At 39.0% G+C, this 15,166-nt stretch overlaps 1 protein-coding gene across 1 annotated transcript; it reads left to right on the forward strand.

Moving 5' to 3' along the window:
* The first annotated feature begins 8,382 nt into the window (after nucleotides 1–8,382).
* On the forward strand, nucleotides 8,383–15,063 carry inpp5kb (inositol polyphosphate-5-phosphatase Kb). Its single transcript, XM_056397758.1, has 13 exons — nucleotides 8,383–8,603; nucleotides 8,985–9,089; nucleotides 9,217–9,325; nucleotides 9,721–9,837; nucleotides 10,333–10,508; nucleotides 10,649–10,760; nucleotides 10,854–10,963; nucleotides 11,072–11,098; nucleotides 12,548–12,761; nucleotides 12,888–13,025; nucleotides 13,127–13,210; nucleotides 13,320–13,424; nucleotides 13,907–15,063. The coding sequence occupies exons 1-13, from the start codon at nucleotides 8,383–8,385 to the stop codon at nucleotides 13,970–13,972; spliced, it is 1,584 nt and encodes a 527-aa protein (XP_056253733.1). The 3' UTR covers nucleotides 13,973–15,063.
* Nucleotides 15,064–15,166: the final 103 nt, after the last annotated feature.

The following is a 15,166-nucleotide window of genomic DNA, read 5'->3' on the forward strand; positions in this document are numbered from 1 at the left end:
CTCCTCACTTAATTACCATCGTGGTCCTGAGGGGAGAGAAATGATACGGCTTTTTTCAGGTAATCATAGGTGCATTAGACTTGTAGTAAAACCAATGTGGTGATTTTCTGGAAAAGCTTTGAGAAGCTTAGAAATATCTGACACTATATCATTAGTCAATAATAAAGAAATTCATTGGTGGGTTTAGGAAGCTGGAAGAACTAAGTATATGCACTTTCACATCTCTGGCGGCACGTCCCAACAGGTGGCTTTAGTTTCCCCAAGTTCCTTTTTTGGACAAATAAATGACACAACAACACAACAGGCTTTGACAGATATTGGACATTAAATATTACTACACTACATTATACTAAACTGTTACCATTGTCACTTTATGCAGTAGTTTTGCATGAGTGAGCTGCTGCAGAGACTTGCAACTGGTTAAAAAGCAAATCATTAATTAACTACGGGTAAAAAGGTTTCACTGATTAATTCATAGACATATCAATTATAAAGTGAATCATCATAAATTGGATAGAGCAAAGATGGATTAACGCAATACATATAGCTTACATTAAATGAGTCCAAATAAAAAGGATTTACAAACTAGAATTTACGAAAAATTAGCAAAGGTTAATCAAGGCTACTTAGAATTTGAATGTTTATCATTGGCGCCCCCTGTAGCAGAATCGAACCAGAGACTGTGGCAGGCAGCAGCCGACACACACACTCAAACACGAACACTGTAGGCAGGGTAAAATTAATCAGGCTTTGGATGGCAAAGATTACTTTAAATCCTGATTATGAGGCAGAAGAGGAGCCAGGACAGAGAGCTGCTACACATTTTGTGAGATGTTGATGACACTCTAGGACTCTGCACAGTTTGTGGGTGTGAGAGAGGAAATCTCTTGAACTAAAAACCTTTATGAACCATTAAGTCTGTTTAGCTTACGAGTATAAATGATTTTGATACCTTAAAAGATGTTCTGATTAACTAGACATGTCATAACCTTATCTGACTGAAAAAAAGGGAAGTGTTAGCATGTTTTTTTCATTTATTTTGTGTTAACTTTATAAAAAATAATTTTAACAAATAAGCAGCATAATGACAGCTAACTAGTTTTTGATTACTAGCCAAACAATGGTACAGTTAAGTTTCCTCTCCCACCAATACAGACAGTCAAAGACAGTTTATTCACCTCCAAAACTAAAGTAGCTATCCAGTGACAGAATACAACACTGCACCCTGAGTCAATGTAAAATAAATAATACAAACATTTAGTGGAATCAACTAATCTTTTCTCATTAACATCAATATATGAATTTGGTTCATTTCAAGTTAATTCAACTTTGTAAAAATTGTTGTTTTTTTTCTCCAGCCACTTCAGAATAACATGACTTCTCTCAACTTGATGAGTCTGACAAGTCTTTAAACTCGAAATGATGAGTTGAATGAATGAATTGTTTACTAAACTCAGTGATTTAAGTTTTTAAAGAAACAAAACTAGCATATCATCGGACTAGCATGCTTTGTTATATGGTAATAAAACTCTCCAGACAACCCTCTTTTTTGTACTTTGAAGAAAAAAACATGTTGGAAATGTATAATGTGTAAGATCGTGCTACTTGATCCACCTCCATAGGGGGCAGCATTTCACCTCTTCACCCCTGTCTAGTTAATCATGTTGTTTTTTTTCCCCATGTTTATTTTTTTCCATAAATGTATTATTTATATGTGCATTTATTGTTGATAGTTAAAATTGTTGATAGCACTGAAACAAATTATGAGTTGATATAATACTAACAGTAGGTTTTTATTTACCTATAAAAATATGAAGGCAAGGGGATACTGCATGGCACATGGGTGTCAGGCTATAGCAGCATGAGGAAGGGATGATGACATCATCACAAAGGCAGAATCAGGAAATAAGTTTTATTGCCAGGTAGGTTTTTACTTACAAGATATTTGGCTTGGTGTTTGGTGGAGTATCCAATAAACATATTAACAGGAAGTAACAATAAAAAGGTAAAATACTGCAACAGTCAAAAAGATAAATATACATAGATACACATATTCAAAAAATAAAACTATGAAAAAAACTATGTACAAGATTGTTGACAAAACTCCTGCTGAGCAGGATGTGAAAAAGATCACAGTATAGACAATATATGCTCTGTGCAGGAATAATACTCCAAGGTGTTACTGTAATGTCGTTGATGATTGATGAGGCCAGACACAGAAGAAAAGGCAGGTGCTGGTCCATCACTGAGGATGACTGGACAGAAATTCTGGTCCTGATACAGACAAACGGGATAGGACAATTAGTTTAGATCATACAAGTTCTTTATATTCAAACATGTTAGGTCTGTTGTGTGTGTATAAAATAAATAGTAAAGACAGATATGAATATGCTAAAATAAATACAATATTAGGTAGTGGATCCTGAACCTGCTGGTTCTGCATCTAACAGTCTCTTTGTCTTAAGTTACTGACACATCCAGCTGGACAACAGCCGCAGGAACAGGCTAAATTCTACTAAATCACTAACACGTCAACATCATACATTTATGCCACTTGAAGTGCTTGTCAGTACTCTTTGTCATTTGTACTAATGAGACTTTTCGCTAGACAGCAACGTTAGATGTTACTCACCTGTCTGACAGAAAATGCTTGTGTTTTTCTTCTTTGGCATTGAACGCTATTTCTTGTCGGAGCGGTTCTTCGGGATGGAGATAAAGATCGCTCTTCAGCCATCTCTGCGTTTCTGTGATGCTAGTCAGCAGCTTTTTTTTTTTTTAGTCGGGAGCTGTAGCGTAACTTCAAGCTCAGGAGGAAGCTCTACTAGACGCTACACTGAGTCACACAGCATCTAGTGTGTCTAGGTGGTATTACAACACGGTCCGGGACGCAGCTAGTTGGTTAGCATGCTCATTTCAGTAGATATCTCTGAAATACAATAGATGGTGGTCTTGGTCATGACATCATCACTGTGGCTCCTTCACTTACTATTGATGGTGTTAGTTCTTTTTTTGAACATTTTAAACTAAAATTCTGGCCAGATTTGGCCAGATCTTACACATTGCACCTTTAATACATGTTAAGATAAATTATGTATGTTTCATTTTATAATAAAGAAAACAATGTGAGCCACGATCGAGGTTAGTATTGAATTTAGCCCCTATCCCTGTACATGTATAACATAACAGAGTCATTAGGAGCAACCTTGCATGTTGCCATCGCACTGAATTTTCACTGGAAGTGAAAAGCTAATATGTCTGTAGGCATGAAGCGGTTTACAGAGTACTTGTCAGTGTTGCTGGTTCATTAGGAAAAGGAGCCTGACTGTGTACTTCTCTTTTAAAAGTGTAAAGGAATAGTTTGACATTGTCATGCCATTTTAATTACTGACGCAAGAAATCATATTTTGAAACACCATGTAACTTACAATACCACCAAAGCTTTTCATGAGAAATTACTCTCCACCATCTCCAGTCATTGCTCTTAAGGAGACGTGAAGCAGAGCACCTTACACATTCCATACTGTTAACAAAGTGAGGGATTATTTATGAACATACAAAGAGGGCTTTAATGCAACAAATGGCATGCGTCACAGTGACATTCAATAAACAGACATGTCCATTCATGAATAAGATAATACTTTTTCCCTGGACTGTTAGCCAACCTGGGATAATAGCTTGATCCGATGTTACGCTTAAAGTCCAGAGAAGGTTGTGTGTGGGTCCTTGCACCCAGAACAGCTGAGAACAAAGTGCAGGAACCAAAGAGAGAAGAAACAGTCAAACAACGGGACTCACAATAGGAAAGCAGATCCAGTCTCTCGACTCCCCTTTGGAGATCTTCGTCATCTGTGCGCACGGGGTCTGCAGCTTTTTCCGGACACCACAAGAGAAACACACGGAGAAAGGTACTGTAGTGAATGGATGATGGTGTTTTTTGTTTTGAGCAAGTTCTTTAAGAAAAAGAAAATCTGTCAGTCTAAGGGATTTTAGATTAGTTACACCAAACAACGACTCTTACTGAATTTGAGAGAGAAATGTTCTGCTTGACCCAAAGATTAAACTGTCTCACACAAAAGGAGCAATACATGGCTTGCTTCATACTGTTTGTTATATTTTTCTGAAACAGATTTAAGTAACAGCGTAAGTGTTCAAAGTTATTTTCTTCTTTCTGGCTGTTTGGAAAAGGGATGGTTCTTAAAGGTCATTCACATGGTAGCTCCATCCTGCAGGGTCGAAGAACACAGTATTCACTGTACAATCAATGGATTCGGAGGGTTTGAGAAAAATCCAACAAACATTTAACTTAATGGGCAACATTTGATTACAATGACTGGACCATAGCATTATTCTGAAAAGCAAATAATACTATAGTGAAGTATTTTTTAGGGAAAGTCTACCAGGAATAATTTAAGAGTTGCCATTGCAAGTGTTGTATCATGACAACAAATGAAGCCTCTTAGTGAGTTTGAGTGCAGCTGTGTGTGTTTACTTATTTTAGTCATATTGATGAGACAAAAACCCATTGACACAGTCATATTTTGGGAACACGCTCACCTTTCACCTGGTGGACCCTGAATAAATGGTCCCCATAAGGCCAATCGTTTATTTTCAGGTTAGGCTTAGTATTAAAATATTTTAGCGCTCAGGTTTAAGGGGTGCGCGTTCAGGCAGAAAACAGTTGAAGTATGGTTAAAACTTAACTAAATTATGTTTTTACATCATCAGTGGGTCTGGACTATGTTACCCTCAGCTCTAATTATCATTTTAGCATAATAAATCGCATTGTTTTGGTTTACAACCTGCAACTTTACTTTTTCGGTTCAGTCTCATCAGCAGCAGACAACTCTAAAAACCATATGTATGCTAGCCTACCTGCTCAGCACCAAACAACAAAACAAATTAGCAACTGGCTAGCTAGCAAACATAGTGGAGCATTTAGCAGCTAGAGAGCCACATATTTCCCTCAGGTGTTAGTGCAGATCTAAATAGAGCTTCAAGGTGAGTGACTTTAGGACTTACATTTTTCTGGTGGCCAGAAACACAAATTCACGCAAACGCTGCCAGGGACACTTGAGAAAGGAGACTGCGCACTTATAATTGTTTCCTGTAACTGTGTCACGTGGGTTTCGCTACCTCCCCGCCCCTTTAGGAGACCGGCGGCAGGTCTGAGTCTGTTTACTCCACTGGAAGAAGTGAACGTGATCACAGATTATGACCTATTATTTCAGCCCATAGTCACCGAAATAATTATTGGGCCCATTATTCACAAGCCAAAGATTTTCAGACAGACAGATCAGGAGAAATTGACCTGCCTCTGTCTCAGCAACAAACTCTCGCGGGATCTATCAACACAGGTCTCTTTGTTGGTTCTGCCCATGCTGCTGCAGTACTGCCGACATGGCTTTCCAACCGCGTAAACAGAACTTTAGAGGGACTTATACGTGAAACAATGAATTAAAATTTAAATAAAACTTGCTGTGTTTCTTTGTTTACTTTAATTATTATTTAACTGTTTTGGAGGGGAAAAAAGAATATTATTACACTGATATGATTTTGATCAGATATTAAGCTAGCTGATAAAAACAAAAACAACAAATTAGGCTCAAATTCATACAATTCATTCATTGATTGATTCATTCAACAAGCAATCACGACAACGCCCATTTAGGAGATAGGAACCATTTCACATGATTGCCACTGCTTGTAATGCATCATCATTGTTACAGAGTATCTTTGATGCTGCTTGTCTCTGCTAACAAGACGTTAGTCATGTGTTTACAGCACGATATGCTTCCCCCAAATAGCTAAAAATATCAATGAGTGCAGGTTTAAGTCAAGACAATGGCATCACAAATGAAAAGAAAGTTTGTGCATGTGTCCAGAAATGCTGAATAGTTTCCTTATAATTAGTTTGTCAAAACACTATATGGTGCAAAGGCCTCAAAAAACTGCTTTTCTGATTTGGATGTCAATGGTAGTCAGGCCAACCAAATGCTCATTTTGTACATACTTGAATGAATATTGATTTTTATTCTATACAGTTTTCCTATGTGTTACTGGCTCATTTTCACTGAGCCCTCTTGTTTTTAGCTGATACATGACCTCACAGACAGATATTCACCTTTTAACAGTATATAAAAATGAATCACTTTTATACATCGGGAACCTTTTGCTCACCTTTTACAAAATGTGTTTTAAAAAATGTCTCTCTCGTAAAGTGTTTCTGTTTTTACATTATGACCTTCAGGGCACTGTCACTTTAACGTGGATGAAGCTAACCGTGATTAGACATGATTACAAAGCCATTTCAGAAATGACTTTCAGGCATCCCTGTCTGGTTTGTCTTTGTCTGTTTTATTAGGCTCCAGAATATTATTGTGCCTGGTATCTTTCCTGTTTGTTTACAGTTTGTTTGGGCATATGTGTGTTTGCGTGCCTACAGGGGAGAAAATGAGCACTGGAAGTTTTCGTAGCGGTGAGAGAGACAAGTGCAGGTAAGATAGTATCCTGTCACTTTTTTCTCCCATTCAGACTTCTTCTTCTTCATCTTTTTTTCCGCTTCTTCTTCTTTGTCCAGGAGCAACAGTGACAAAATGTTGATGAAAGTTATTGTGAGAGAAAGCACAGACTTCAGGCAGAAAAGGGTGAATGTAGAGACAGTGAGAGTACAGAAAAGAAGGTGTAACTCTCCTGTAGAGGGTCTCAATTGTATAACCTTCATAGGCTTCAGCCAAGCTTTGTGGCTGCTGGTTCTTAGTCTTTGCAGGTCTCTTTGATAAAACTTAAATAGTCTCCTATTCATAATTTCTCGCTGAACCGGTGAACCCCCGTCGGTTATCCACTTAACACCTCTGCTTGCTAAAGAATGTGCCCAAAGTCTCTGCATGTGACGCTGTTACATGATGTGGCAGGGAGAACTGGGGCACCCAAGATTAACATTTTTTATTTAAAGGGCAGTTTATTCTGGTAGTTTCTTTGCTCCAAGCTTGTTTCCATCCCTCTTTTTTTTTAAGGTGTTTTGAATTAATTTAATTAATTTCCATCGCTTTTTGATACCATTAATTCCTATAGATCGTCATAGCTGCTGTGTGATTCAGTCCATAGTCTCAGAATCAGATATTCAATTCATGAAGACGGATACAAAATACCATACACATATTGGAGGAAATCATTTCACTGTAATGAGTATAGACCAGGATCTCTAAATGATAAAAGCCAGTCTGTAAGAGAGTCATAGTCTTGAGTTAACTTTTTATAGTTCCTATACTTTCTAATCCTAGTCATTTTTTCACAGAGAAACACATTTTCCAATATTGGCTATTTAACTCTGAAACTAAACTTTTTGTCTAAAGCTGAAAGTATTATTTCACCACGTTCTTTAAACCATTTAAGTATTAGGCTAAATGTTTTGGACTTGCTGATTGCTTCATGCATTATGTGCATCCAAATCTTTGATGTAATTTGTCCACTTTTAACTGTGCTGCAACAATAGAATTACACAATAATTTACAGTTATTTGAGCTTTTGTTATGTAAAAAAAAAACAAAAAAAAAAACTAAAGCATCTGTATCAGAGCTTACGAAACTCCATTTAAGCCCCCCACTTCTCTCTGGGTTTACAAAGATAACCTTTCACCTATATGAGGAGAGACTGGATTGAGGCCAAAAGAAGCTAATGCTATTGTGTGCTGATGTCCCTTCACTAATGCATGGCTTTAATTGCGAGGGTACATGCATTGTTAAGTTTACTCAGCTGATGGAGAAAACACTGGTAGTAAACCTCTTACGCGTCTCAATGATTGCCCAAGTCTTGCAACAATACTCACAAAGATGGGAGGATCAGCCTCTAGTCCTCCTCTTCCACTCCCTGTGACTTGCACACACTCAAAGACAAACACACACGCGTTCACATGCCAGCGATTAGAGTCCAAATCGGACTCATTCTTGCCCACATTCCTGGGTCGACCCCACTGCTTTGTCAGTTGTTGCTCCATCGCTGCATGACCACACAGGACTCGGAAAGGACTACACCAAGACGGACGCGCCTCCACTCTGGGCATTTGGGTTTTTCATCCTGATCAGTTTGGAGGACTTTAAAACAAAAGCTGCCAGAAGCAAACGCAGAGAGGTTTGACTAACAAAGAAACGACTCATGTTGCTCACAGTGGACTGAGCAGAGTGGAGGCCTCTCGCATCAGATGGCTGCAACCAAACCAACCACAGAAGTCTGAGGGGGAAGGAACGCCAAAAGCATTTCATCCACTGGATTTTGCTTGTTGGTCCTTGCAATACGGCATCTTTATTATTTAATTTCAATAATCTTAAAGAACCTTCCTGACCTGTAGAACAGGTAGGTAACAAAGCTGAAAACCAACATCCAAAGATGGACTACTTGTCAGACAGTCCACGTGTGCGCTCAGACAGCATGAGCAGCTCAGCATCTCAGGGCTCGAGGTCCAAGATGCTCCTCCGCCAGCGTTTGTCCCAGCTGCTGACCTGCATAGAGGACATGAGCTCTGATGATGAAGCGAGTGAGGAAGTGTCCCGCACGCTGGATGAAGCGTTCCAGCTCTGCGGACGCTACGTTCCCACAGATGCGTTCAGGTTGACACGTGCACATTGTCACCCGTGCATACACAAGTTTGTTCGAGTTCTCTGAAATGATCAAGAACTTGTTTTACTTACTTGCCATCAGTCTTGTTGTAAATGCTTAACTGTTCAAATCAAGAGGTGCAGAAACTGACAGGACCTTAAGTTGAAATTTATCCGGACATCTTAATCTTAACAGTTATTAAGTGGTTTCCAGTTAACCAAGTAAGATTCAGAAAAACTGTTAAAAAAGTCAATAATTAATGTCTTCTGTGTTTTACTAGTCATAGAAGTATGAATACAATAACCCTGAATCTGGTGTGATTAAAACCTGGAAAATGTGACAATGTAACTTTGGTCAAATACTGTCATTAACCCAAAAACACACACTGACAGGCTGCACATGGTGACCTGGAATGTGGCCACAGCAGAGCCTCCTGAAGACGTCACCGCTTTGCTGCAACTGGATGTCCAGCCCCCCACAGATCTCTACGTGATTGGGTGAGCAACAAACATGTGGAAGCTGCAGTTTAATTTGTCACACTGGAGCTCAAAGCGGCAGGATTTACAGGACGCCAGCGTGCCAGTATTTGTATTTGTCATCCTCACTGGTGTTGGTGTGTGTCAGCCTGCAGGAGGTGAACGCCACCCCTGTGAGGTTCATCTCAGACCTGTTAGCGGAGGACTCCTGGAGCCACGTCTTCATGGACACACTGGCACCCAGAGGATTCGTCAAGGTGAGAGTGAGACAAAGGGGAGGAAAAGGGAAAATTGTACTGTGTGGAGACGTATAAACAACAGTGTGTGAAGAAACTAGTGTAGCTAAAAACAGCTGGGATAAATAACTGTATCCTGAAGGCTTCTGAAAAAAAAAAAAGTATGTAAAACTTATATAACTGCCACTGTGTTCATATATATATATATATATATATCTTTAATGCAATATCTTTAGATATATCTGTATATTTACATATTCTCATATAATACAAGATTACAGTTTATGATATTATATCTATATAACTCAATCAAAAATTGATAGGAGAAATAAAAAAAAACATTTTTAGATAAGAATACAAAAATAGAACAAAGGAAAAATGATTAATAAAATCTCTCACTATCTCTGTCTGTGTAGGTGACATCAGTGAGGATGCAGGGTTTGCTGCTGCTGGTTTTTGCCAAACAAATTCACCTCCCCTACATCAGAAACATCCAGACCACCTACACCCGTACCGGCATCTTTGGATACTGGGTAGGAAATCACAATGGGAGCACTGGTCGGCCCAGAACCTTACAGACAACGACAGCGTTAAACTCTGCCAGCCGGGAATCCCACCGGCTTCAGTTGCTGTGGAGTTTAAGGACACTATGAAAGGCCTGTTGTCTTTGTTTAGTGGAACGTGCAACAGCTTTGACTGAATGAAATCACAAACAAAGAGCATTTGATGGTAAAACTTGTGCACTGGGGCAAACACTTGCAAGACAAATGGTCTCATCAATAATGAAGTTAAAGGAAAAAAATCATCTGACTGAATAAAGACAAGACTTTTTTTTTATTTGTGGAAAAAAATGGGAATTAAGAGGTTTTTAAAATACTATATTTAATTTTCTTGTAAATACTGTAGGAAAATGAATCTGTATTCATCCGTATAAGCTGACTTTAAACTTATTGTGAGAGTCTGTGGAAATCCACTTCACCTTTCCCTTTCACACACTGTACTCCTTCTCCTCCGCTTATCTGTGTCAGGGTAATAAAGGTGGAGTGTCCGTTCGTTTTTCCTTCTACGGCCACATGGTGTGCTTCCTCAACTGCCACCTAGCAGCCCACATGAACTACGCTCTGCAGCGCGTGGATGAGTTCGAGTACATCCTGGAGGCGCAAGACTTTGACATCACCGACACGCCACATGTCCTGGACCACAAGTCAGGACACACACACACACACACACACACACACACACACACACACACACACACACACACACACATTTGCACTGTGAAATATACGCACTGAAGGTTGTGGTGCAGCAAGTGAAATGAGGCTCTCCGTCCCTCTCTCACAGGGTGGTGTTCTGGTTTGGCGACCTGAACTTCCGCATTGCAGACCACGGCTTGCACTTCCTCCGCTCGTCCATAAACAGTGGACGGCTTAATTTGCTGTGGAGCAAAGACCAGGTGATGTGAGGAAATGAGCACACACACACACCCACACAGACACACACACGCTCACTATAATGCACACTTGCTAACTTTCTTTTTTTTTTGCAGCTCATCACAATGAAGAAGAAGGAGCCATTCCTGCAGGAATTTGAGGAAGGGCCATTAAATTTTAAACCCACCTACAAGTTTGACCGCAACTCTGACACCTACGATACCAGGTAACATGAGCCTCAAACAAGCATATTGTTCACCAACATGGACACACACTTCCCAAACATGCACCCAAACTTCACTTGCGCACTTCTTTCCCTTCAAATTTTGAACAGCTCTCCAAAGACATGGTTTGGTTTTAAGTAAGAGACACCACTTCTTTTGTGTTGCATGCCCCACATTCCCTTATTTCTTAGTCCCCGCACCATCTGTCCTCTTTCCCGAAAGCTTGTGCCACCACATTGTCAATTGACAATGTGGTGGCACAAGCTTGAGTCCCCGGAGAGACTCACTAAACAGGAGACCAAAGCAGTAAACCCTGATGTATAGATGAAATTGGGAGCAGCTCTTTCTGTGAGTCATATCCGTTCCTGACACTCGCACCATGTATGTGTCTCTCTCAGAAAGAGCACTGTGGCGCTGCCCCTAACCATGTACAGACCCAGGCCCCTGCAGCGCTGCAGCACCACCCTCTTCTTCCTCCTCACCTCCCTCACCTGGGGGCTGCTCTCTGTCTGGTTGGGGGCCTGGTACAGGGAGCTAGACCCGCCAAGGTGGGTGTCTCCATAGATATGCCCTGTCAAGCTGTTATATACATAGGTTAGGTTATATACATATAACCTACAATCACAAAATAACTGGAGACACTGATATAAATGACATGACGCAAAGGGGTAATAGCGTTCATGAATTTCAGATTTAATCTGCAAATTCATGAGACTGCTCCCTTCTGCACCCAGAACCCTACTGTTTATTCCTGCATAATGTATCCCATACAGAAATGTAATATGTGACATATATGCCCCTATATTAAGACAGATGTTGCAATATATGTTACTTATAAGGGGATATATTATTATCACATATATACATCCTCTGGATAAATGAAGATATAAGTTTATAACATATATGAAATACCCATAGTAAATTGCAACTTCTATATGTTTATATACTTTCTTAATAATTTCTTATTAAATGTAAACATACATGTGTATCTTTTATATTTACATATATAATATCAACATTTTTTGACAGGCTTTGGGATGGACATATATTTACGTAACATATGTATAATATAAACATGAACATACATGTTTCTATTAACTAGACATATGTGTTAATATATGAAATTGTTCTACTTTCTAATAGGTTCCGTGTGTAATTTTGACATAAATAGACTATATGTACATGTATGATTTTACTTCATATGTAGGCTACATATATTTCATATATGGGAATTCAATACATGTACATATATTACATTTGCGTATGGGATGTGTTGCTTTTTATAGTGAATGTGTGTAGACATGAGCTGTAATAAGTTACATGTTGTTGTCCATTCCTAATATCCATCATTTCTCCCCAGCATGCTACTCTGTAGGTATATTGTTACTCTGCATTGCATTTGTGTGTGGTGTGTGTGTGTGGGGTGTGTGTACTTTAACAGCATCATTTTCATTATTTCTGTCTAAGAATAGGAATTTGCTATTTAGGTTGAAATGCATCAGAAATGGATATGTGATGTATCAGGTAAGCATTAGAAACAGAGAATTTCAACCTGCGGTATCAACACTTGCTTTTGCTTTGCCCAGTGGCAAGAAGAGGAAACCAGCCTGGACTGATCGGATCCTCTGGCGCATCAAACCCAAAACCCCACCATCAGAGGACGATGATGAGAGGGCATCCACTTCTACTGATGATGGACAAGATGAGTATCCAATCCTGGTCACCCAGGATAAATACACCAGTGAAATGAGCTACGGAGTCAGTGACCACAAGCCTGTGATTGCAACCTTCAATCTGGAGGTGAGAGCAGATTTATTATTGGACACTAGGACTTTGTTTTGTGGTCCTCAAATCTGCTCATCAGTACATCATCTAATATCACGACTAAGTGAAGGTTTTGTTTCTACATTGTTAAATCTCCCACAGCTGAGGAAGTACTTTGACACCCCACTGGTGCACATCTCTCCTGTGGGTGTTTGGAGCGCCGACCAGGATGCACTTCTTAACTACACCATCCAAGAGTACTTCATGTCCTCCACATGGGACTGGATTGGCCTGTACAAGGTACTGGGACCGACACAGAGTGAAAAATGCAACACAACACAACAACAAACAAACAATATAATACAATACAGATCTGAACTCGTGGGTTTGATGTCCTGCAGGTGGGATTCAAGAGTGCGTCCGACTATGAAACCTTTGTTTGGGTTAGGGAGAATGAGCTGCCAGAGACAAATGAAGTCATACAGGTAAAGTGAAAGTGAGGCTTTTGTATTACGTTTAGAAACTGTTTACAATGAAAATAAACTATAAGTGCAGGTTTCATTATATAGGTAAACGTGTGTGTTTTGTTTGCAGATATCTGTGGATAAGGACGGGATCCCTCTGCTAAGTGGAGAGTATGTTTTGGGTTACTACAGCACAAACATGCAAAGCATCATCGGCCTCAGCACTAACTTCCAGGTGAGTGTGCCGCTATCACATCATGGTTTTACCTCATCTTTCATTATTGTTTCTTCTCTTAGACAAATTAACATTCTCTGTTAGAATAATGCCAGAAACAGAAAAAGGTTTGACTAACAGTGAAATCTGTACTGGTAAATAATGCAAAGTACAGTTCCTGTGAGAAAAAGTATTAAAAAAAGTAAACTACTAATAAATTATTGGTATGTCAAGCAATGTTTTAGCAGTGATGTCATAGTTAGTATCATGTGGTCCCTTACAATACCACCATCAACTATAACCTCATGGATAAACATATAATTTAATTTTCACATTTCCAACAATGTCAACAAAATATAAACATAATAAAATGTGTAAAGGTAGAATTTCTGGCAGAGCAATTGTTGTACAGGTGTGCCTAATAAAGTAGTCACTAAGTGTATATTCTCAGCAGGAAGTTAATGTGGCATTTTAAGGATCCCATCTCTGTTTTGATCTCGCAGATCCTGGAGTCAAAGCGTGCCGTTATGGAAGGCCTCGTTCCTGACATCAACGGGCTCAACAAATAAGATCAAATTCACCGCAGTGCCACATCACATTCCTCTCCCCTGCAAATTCACACAGAACGGATTCAGACCTTCAAATGCCCCAAGATCAACTCCATCATCTACTGGATGAGCTGACTCAGTCATTAAATAATGGCCCACCACACTGCCCCATCACATGGACTGGAAACTTTAATTTGTTGTTGCTGACTTTTGCCTTTAAGGAATTCACCTTAAATCAGATTCATTCTTGCTGGAGCAGTTTCTCTACAAAAAAAAAAAAAGGTTCATTGCTATAATGAGTAGCCGACCATCACAGGCCTTTTTTTTGCCTGTTAGAGCAGAAAATAAAGGAATAAACATGCCAAACTACACTGTTGCTTTAAAAACAAAAGGCGTGCTTAAGTTGTGTTGTTTGAAAATAGTGCAGGTTAATAAGTCATTGGTCAAATAGTTTTTAAAAACACATTTTTATGTTTTGGTTTGGTCTTCATTAGTGCCAATGCAGAGAGCTGTACAATAAGTGTAAGAAAGATCTGCCAATCATAGGGAACTGTTTTATAGAGAGTTCTATGATCTTGCAGGCTGTTTTACTTTATACTGTCTTAAATTCTTGCTATCAGTTATTTGCACCAGCCATTGGACCCAAGTGTCTTTGGGTGGAATGAAAAAGATGGCAGAAAGATTTAAAATATAATGTACACATTAATCCTCGAAGAACATTTCATGTTAGATGTGGATGCTGATGTGGACTTGTACACTGAGGTGTTTTGAGTCAGTTATTGCTTTATAACAAATATGTGTAATGTATTGTATATGCGGTAATATAAGTCTAATGTGTATCATGACAGACTCAAAGGCAGTGAACAGAATCATAATAGGATTATATGTTGAATTTATTTGGATTTGAATTAGATTTGAATTAATTATTTATCTATCTGGCTCTAAACTTCTTGACTGTAGTTTCTTACATTAGTAAAATATAGGATGTCTTTTCTATTCCAATGCAAAAATGGTGATTGTTTTCAAAGAAAAAGTGTCCAAATTTCCTGTTGTGTGCACGCGTGTTATAGTGAAGTGTATATTTGGTTGACTGATTGATAGAGTGAATAATATCACAGAACACAATCAACATGTTGGATGTGTATTTGGTCTAGACTCTTTGTTTCACTGTGGTAATGAGATATATGAAGTGCAGGTTGTTTGTTTGGAAAGTGC

The sequence above is a fragment of the Seriola aureovittata genome, chromosome 15, assembly GCF_021018895.1.
Source record: "Seriola aureovittata isolate HTS-2021-v1 ecotype China chromosome 15, ASM2101889v1, whole genome shotgun sequence".
Lineage (NCBI taxonomy): Eukaryota > Metazoa > Chordata > Actinopteri > Carangiformes > Carangidae > Seriola > Seriola aureovittata.

What these genes read in the sequence shown, in the direction of transcription:
- inpp5kb (XM_056397758.1), top strand. Translation starts at nt 8,383, where the DNA reads ATGGACTACTTGTCAGACAGTCCACGTGTGCGCTCAGACAGCATGAGC. An exon ending in CACCCAGAGGATTCGTCAAG is followed by an intron (nt 9,326 to 9,720) that starts GTGAGAGTGAGA and finishes CTGTCTGTGTAG; the next exon opens with GTGACATCAGTGAGGATGCA. An exon ending in CCGGCATCTTTGGATACTGG is followed by an intron (nt 9,838 to 10,332) that starts GTAGGAAATCAC and finishes TATCTGTGTCAG; the next exon opens with GGTAATAAAGGTGGAGTGTC.